Source organism: Poecilia latipinna, unplaced genomic scaffold, assembly GCF_001443285.1.
Source record: "Poecilia latipinna isolate Pla-1442-1.1 unplaced genomic scaffold, P_latipinna-1.0 Scaffold1020, whole genome shotgun sequence".
Lineage (NCBI taxonomy): Eukaryota > Metazoa > Chordata > Actinopteri > Cyprinodontiformes > Poeciliidae > Poecilia > Poecilia latipinna.
The window spans coordinates 73,925-81,589 of record NW_015113636.1 but is presented as its reverse complement, the minus strand read 5'-3'; the positions used below and the strand labels follow the sequence as shown (position 1 = coordinate 81,589).

At 38.1% G+C, this 7,665-nt stretch overlaps 1 protein-coding gene across 2 annotated transcripts in view; it reads right to left on the bottom strand.

The window, feature by feature from the left end:
- LOC106958823 (solute carrier family 22 member 23-like) overlaps nt 1-7,665 on the bottom strand; it is a 52,940-nt gene that overhangs the window by 40,110 nt on the left and 5,165 nt on the right. For both annotated transcript variants that reach the window (XM_015050942.1, XM_015050941.1), the window contains exons 2-3: nt 1,685-1,788; nt 1,439-1,593 (exon numbers count right to left, since the gene is read on the bottom strand). In XM_015050942.1, the coding sequence (XP_014906428.1) occupies nt 1,439-1,593; nt 1,685-1,788 (259 nt within the window). The remainder of the gene's footprint in view (nt 1-1,438; nt 1,594-1,684; nt 1,789-7,665) is intronic.

The following is a 7,665-nucleotide window of genomic DNA, read 5'->3' as shown; positions in this document are numbered from 1 at the left end:
TTTTGTGAATTTAAAAAAAAACCCCCTTCGAATTCTACAAAAACAGCCAAAACCCAGGCCCGAAAAAATAAAAAAAAAAAAAAAAAAAAAAAAAAAAAAGGAAATTACAGGGCAGTCTGAGGATCATTCTGTTCTTTTTTCTTTTCAGTATTTAAGCTTTGTCTCAGAAAATGTACCTGTTTCTTTAGAACCCAAATATATATATATATATATTTATTTATTTATTTTTTTTATATACTTTGATATAATCTCCTGGTTCTTTATAGGGACTCGTTAGTGCTGTCCATCCTGAAACATCCAATCAAATATCAATCAACAGGGAATCCCATCTGTTCCGCCTTATAGTCTACTGCTATTGGTCGTGTTCCAGTGCTATATGCAAGGCAGTGAAATGCAGCAATCTATGGGCTCTAAAGAGAGACTTGTCTTTGGAAATCAGTTTGAACACAACTTAAGTGCTGAAGACATGAATGGAAATATACATCAAGGCGAATAAGGTTTGACAGCTGGAAGATGAGACTGGAGAAGTCAGTGTCTGTTCAACAGCTTCCTTTTAGTGCTGGAGAAGGAAAGCATTTGATGTTCAGCGCTCACCTAACTTCCATTAGCTATTAAGGAAACTAACGGGAGACAGTCACTTGTATGAATTAGTCAAGCTAGTTTATTTTTAATGCAATTCCATTTCATATTTGTTGCGTTTGATCTTTCATTTATATATTGCGGATTTAATTTGTTGTGTATTGTCAACTTTACCAGTGTGAGCTGATGCGACAGGAAATTCTGTTAAAATGGGTGAGAATCAATCATAGTCTGAAGTCAAGCACCGAGTCAAAAGCCTTTTTGACTTCATAATTGACTGGGGCATCTTAGACAACATGCTATTCCAGTGAGGAAAAATAATCTGAATTGTCTGTCATTCACCGACTGATCATCAATGCATGAAGATAACACATGAAGACAATACAGGCATAGCACTACAATATAGCCATAACGTTCAGTACATGCCCAGCTAGGAAATGCCCTGTTTGAACAAAAATAATAACCAACACAATTTTAAAATTCATAGGAAAGAGTAAGAATATTGAAATGTTGGGACTCCTTTTAATTCTTAACCTTTAGGGAAACGAACACCAGTTGCTCCAACATCTCCTGCTAATGTCAGTATCCCCATCTAACCCATACAATAACTGAGAGGGGTAATCAAAGTTTTTGAAAGATGTGGCAATTTAGAAAATTACCAATGATGTGAGATGCTATTTAAAAAACATGTTTGTGGGCCTAGCACTGAAATATTTACTCTTGAAGGTTTCTATGGCAACTTGTATCAACCTTAAAATCTTTTATGGCATCCACTTAAAAAAAAAAAAATCAACACCAACCTCCTACCCCATTACAGAATTCACTTCTATATTAAGTTAATATCTATTAAATTACTTACTCAGGACATAGAGAGAAAGAGTAATCCCTGCAAGGCAGAAGCCCTCAAAGAAACGCAAGGTGCTGAACATGGTGACATTGACAGAAAAGGCCACCGTCAGACCAAACACCAGCATAAACAGCACCGATATGATCAGCACTGGATGTCGGCCAAACCTAAAAGAGAAAGACAAATATCATTGTAAACATGGCTTCAATTGCAGAGATTGACATTTTAAAAAGAATGTAAAAAATATATATATATTACCAGTCTGCCAGTATCCCAAATACAAGGTATCCAAAGATTGACCCCACCAACAGAGAGAACTTTGCGATATGGACTCTCCATTTCAATTCACACACCAGACACCACTGTAGAAGAAAAAAAGTAGTAAGACTACAGTCAATAAAAGTACAGTTGTACAATGAATTAATGTAGTTACTGATATTTTATGTGAAGCTAAAGTAGAATATGGCGTTTTTTTTTTTTTTTTTTTCATATATATATGAACACAAACACACACATCAGCAGTCAGTAAAGCTTGCTGCAGATTTCATTGTAACATGTATTTCACAGATATCTGTGCTGGTAAAGACAGAATTAAACAAGGGTGTGGCTGCAACAACAGGTGCATTGAGTGTGTGGCTAACGAACAACAATCTCAGGCCTGCCTCGCAACCACTGCCTTTGACAGAAAAGATACAACATAAACAGTGATCATATGCCAAGAACATTTGTAGACGTTTTGCAAAACAATCCCACAAGAAACTGACATACAAAGTGTGGTCGGTTCCACGGTTTCCATTGGAAACAACTTTCTACCACCTCCAGACACAGTGATAAGTACAGATTGGAATGCTTCGGGATTACCCACAGCCAAAGCAGCCCTCACATGACCCAGGCATGGTACTTACTCATGGTTTCAGTTTCAATGTCAGCAGACAAAAAGACAAGACGCGTGCAAAAGAAATGCCTGTTTCGCAATCATAGGCATGCCGTTAAAAAAAAATATATAAAAAATAAGAGAGAGATAGAAGCAGAGAAGCTTCCCTTCTCTGAGACTGTAGTACAACGTACATGAAATGATGAGTGTGAATTCACAAGGATCCGCCCTGTGTAACCCTAGAAGTTTACTGACTGTGCAAATCAGACGTGCCATAGACCATGGACATATAACCAAAGGAGGCACAACACAATCAACAGCAATCCTCAGTCACATGCCGCATTCCCCCCCACCCCCTCAAGTGTTAAGTGATCTTGAAATGTGTCACCGGATTAGCAGAGTATGGCAGGTTTTTACTGCAGAGCTTCATTAACTTGCTGTGTTTTTAAGCATCAGCCAATTAGCGTGCACCATCAAAAATGTTTCTCTGCAAGCCCTTCTTCATTTCAGATGCAAAACCTTAATGGGCTTCCAAACTGGGGGAAGCAAAATATCTAACCTATTTAGAAAGCCATAAATCCATAAAAGATGAATTCTTACATTACAATATTGATTATTATTGTTAGTTTAAGTTTTATTATTTTGGGAATAAATTAACAGAAGTAAAAGTCCTCAGTTGTTTTAATGCATATTAAACGCTAACCTGAAGGAAAACAAAGGACAGCAGAGAAGAAAAACTATATAAATGCTCTCTTTTGACCCATCTCAAATGGCTGACCATCTATGTAATGGTCAGTCTAGGCCAGCAATACTCAGAAGATATTCTTATGTCACAGCTGCACATATGTGCACTCGTTGAACTACACAGTGGTGGGTGGAGGTTTCTAGGGAGAGAAAGAGCAGGCCTGGAGGGAAGGAAGGATAGAGAAAGGAGGCAAGCACAGCAAGAAGGAGAACAAAAAGGGACAAACAAACTTGTAAAAGGATGAACAACTTGTAAAAAATGATGCAAGTGGTTCAGAAATTTGAAAAAGAAACAGTGAGGGGGAAAAGAGACGCTTAAAATTTGTTGTGAGGAAAAGGCAGAAAACCAGGAGACTGCTGCATAGTTACTGCCTAGCAACAGAGGTTATCTGACTCAATCTGCTTCCAAGTGCAAGTTTTAGCACAGCTGCCACAGAGGGACTGGAATCCCATAATATGGTGGCAGCATATGTGCATTGTAGAGATAGAAAAGTATTCATACCCTTGACCTTGTCCACGTTTTTCACATTAAAACTACAAACTTCAATATATTTTATGCGGATTTCAGAATGGACAAATACAAACTAGTACAATGTTGTGAAATGGAAGAAAAATGATAGTTTGTTTTATTTGGATGAAGAAGAAGAAATAGTGGTAAAAAGTAGTCAGTATAGCCCTCCTGGGTCGCCACTTTACAAAACCATGTCTCCTGCCTCTACTAACCTAGATCATCTGCAAATGATTTTGAGCAGTCAGATTGAATGTAGACTATTAAAACTGCCATTTTTTGCATTTATAAATACATTAAATGCTTACTTTGGCCATTCTAGCCATCTAAAACAGGGGTCTTCAAATCTAGGCCTCAAGAGCTGGTGTCCTAGACCCTCTAGAAGTGCATCTGCTTCAACGCGATAATGAGGTCTTTAGCAGGATTCTGAAGAACTTGACTGCCTTCTGAGGGGGTAATTAATTCAGCCATTTGATTCAGGTGTGTGGACAAGGGACACATGAAAATTACAGAACACCAACCCTCAAGGCCTGGATTTGAGGACCCTTGATCTAAACTATTCCATTGTAACTTCAGCTGTATGTTTAAAGCAATTGTCCTGTTAGAAACTAAACATTTATCACAGTGTCAAGGTTGCATCTAAAAAGATTTCTTCCGGTATTTTCTTTTATTTATTTATTTTTTTTGTTCAATTTTCCTGTCCCATTATGAATAAAAAAATCGTCACAGCATGATGATGCCACTACCATGCATCACCATTGACTTTTTTTTTTTTTTTACAGTGATGCAAAGTGTTCATTTCATGTCACACTTGAGAGTCTGAAATGTAGGTCAGAACATTCAGTTTTGGTCTTATCTGATCAGAGCACCTTCTGTCACATGTGTGCGGTGCCCTCAATAAGGCAAATGTTAAACAGAACTTGATATGGATTTTTTTTATTTTTTCAAAACTGGCATGTTTTCTCACTCATAAACACCTGACAGCATCAAATATGCAAATAGATAATTATATTTCACTGATATATATAATTTAAGAGTTTGTCTCTGAAGAAGGCTGGTTGTACTGAATTTATTTAGGGGTAACAGAGTAAGATATTCTGAATACAAATGCATGACAGAATTATCTTTCAATTTATTTATTTTTTAAATATATCTATAATTTCCCTTATGTTTTACGACCATGAGCACCATTTTGTATTTATAACATAGTAGTATATAATCAGACCAAATCACAATAAAATACACTGAAGATTCTAGTTGTATGACGATGCAGAAAAGTTCCAGGTTTACTGCTTCTGCAAAGCAATGCAAGACTATAATCACATTTTAATATTAAGTGAAAGAAAGAAATAAAACCTTCCCTTTTTAATTCCTGAGCACTACCTTTTGAGGCAAAAAGGAAAGTGTATAGTCACCTCTGATGAGGCACGTGTTTTAAAGAAGGTTGTCAGATGACAGCTAGATTTTCTTGCTATCAGCTGCGACAGATGGCAGAAAAAAACAAGAAACCTTTGTCTGTTATTTTCACGCTCAGACCCTTCTGATGAAGGCTGTTGTGTTTAACGGATCACTGTTACCAACAAGATTTTCTGTGTACGAGAAATTAAACAATCTAAATTCCATTGCACAATCTTCAAAAACAACCTTATACCATGGTCAAGGGTCAGACCCCACAACGTTCACGCCTGCTTGTTACAAAACAGCACTTATCAGAACCAGGCCCACAGCACACACTCTTGTTGTCACACACGCACACACACACACACACGGTGCCTCAACAGGGGTTTTATCTTCTGGTCACAAAAATGCCTTTTCCTGTTACAGCTGACGCAGTGAGAGTCTGTCGTTGAGTGTTGGCTGGGTAACTGCGGAGGGGTCATCACCTTTCCACGGCTGAGGCCTTCTCAAAGGCCTCAACCTCAGCCGATCCAGGGTCAGCATAACAAGTCAACCAGCTGGGTAAACAACACAAGGGACACAGAGCGGAGAGGCCTCCGAGGGTGTTAACCTACAGTATCATCTTTCAGATCCATGAGTGTGCAATCTACTGTACAGCGATACCGGGGCCGGGTGTACCCACAAATGTGCTCCCACAGTTTAAATTTGTATTCAATTTTAAAACTGCCTGTAGCATATCTTATGTTAGATAAAAATGAGTGTGGCTGGCATTATCAAAACAGAAGTCTGAGTGCATTTCACAGCAAAGTAGTTCTCAAAGTTTTGATAATGTATACCACCTAAGTAAAAACCAGATGATCAAAAACCCACATTGTTTTTAACAGAAGGCACAACAGAAGATGCAGTTTTCAGTTTTCTTAAAAGGTCCGTAGCTAATGACTAGAAAACTAAAAAGTAATCCTTTTTACTTCCATTCCAGACCTATAAGCACACCCTTTTGTCCTTCGCTTAACCCATTACATTAGCTTATTAGTCCTTGTAGTTAAGTATTTTTGTACAAATTCTCTCCTTTCTCTTTGTTACAGCTACAACATGATAGCTCATCAAGTTCATCAGTTGAAATTCAGCAAAGTAATCAATACAAAATTAAATTATAACAATTTTTAAGTTAAAAGATGATGTTAATCATTACAGAATCATCCCCAAAATTACAACGGTCACTGTCAGATGCCTATCTGATACTTTCGATTTGAAAATTATTTCATTTTAGAGGCTAAACTTAAACGTTTCTCCTCCTCAATATCAGTCATAACTTTAAAAAAAAGTTGATAACTACACTTTTGGCAACCAAACACATCTGATCATCTGGCAAATACTACATTCTAGGAAAGAGGTCAATATGTGGTTCCAAGAGATTCCCAGGTCACTATTTCAGGAAACTTGCTACCCATCCGAATGGGCGCTCAGCACCTCGGCTGTACAGAGACCGACTCTTGATAATGATAAATTCTCATTTCTTAGCTGCAGTTCAATTAAGAGGGACTCCTAGGAGAGCTCTGACTCAATTAGGATGGGTTTCCACATTAACCACAATGGATCCGCCTCTGCCGCCTCCTTGCCAACCTCATTTCTGTGTCACCCTTAGACCAAAAAAAGCTAACCGAGAACTTTTAGTGTGGGATTAACAGATCATTGTGAGGTTACATGTGTTGATTCACTTTAACAGAGACACTGACACATTTCATCAGCCACTATGCTTTTCAGGGATTGTGTGTCACTGAGAGCTGAGGCCACTCATGTGCAGTTATGTCAATGCAGTCCAAACAGAAGGGGAAATGCCAGGTCATCACTTCCTGCTGTAGTGTCACATCCTAGTTCCTGCGCTGTGGTGGGCAAAAAAAAAAAAAAAGAGAGTCTTGGAAGACAGCAGGAGGAAGGCAGGTTGTCCAAACAGACAAGGCCAGTGACATGTGTACCGATCAGCTCTGCTTCCATGCAGGGTACTGTTATGGATTTTAGCTGCATATCATTCGACTCCATTTCTCACAAGGCCAAGCGAACCCTGTCAGAAAGTGGAGGCGATGGGTCATGGAACACCATCTACAATGTTAGTAATGTCAACATGACATTATCAATAAGAGTGCAAACGCAACACGTTACGGAGCCAGGGTTACAGTTATGTTTCCATACCTCAGCCTTCATAGGGGAATCTTGTTTTGTTTTAGATACTTAAAAAAAGACCCTGCATGACAATTATACAGATCACCTCAATCAATTTACCTGTGCCGCTGACTTCATTGTCCATGGCGGTTTAGGAGAAATAAAACCCTCTAAAACTTTAGAATCCTTGCCAGTAATGCATCCTTATCCAGCAACAGTCCCCCTTAGATGGTAAATAAAATTAACTAATAAACTGTGCGAGTGCCTACAAGTAAATTTAAATGTCAAAGCTGCATTTGTTTTGCTTTAAAGCTGTATTTCAACAAGGACATTATCAGATGGACTACTAAAGGCTTTACACTCAATGCAAACTAAGGTACCCCTCATATTTCCCAGACTGCATAGTTCAAATTAAACTTGATGTAATAATTCTTCTAAATGTGGAAAATCTGCCATACTCTTATCAGGTAACAAATTAATTGAAAAAAATATATATTGTGTATATCAGTTGCATGCAATGTGGTAAGAGACTATGCTACTTCTAATATATATATA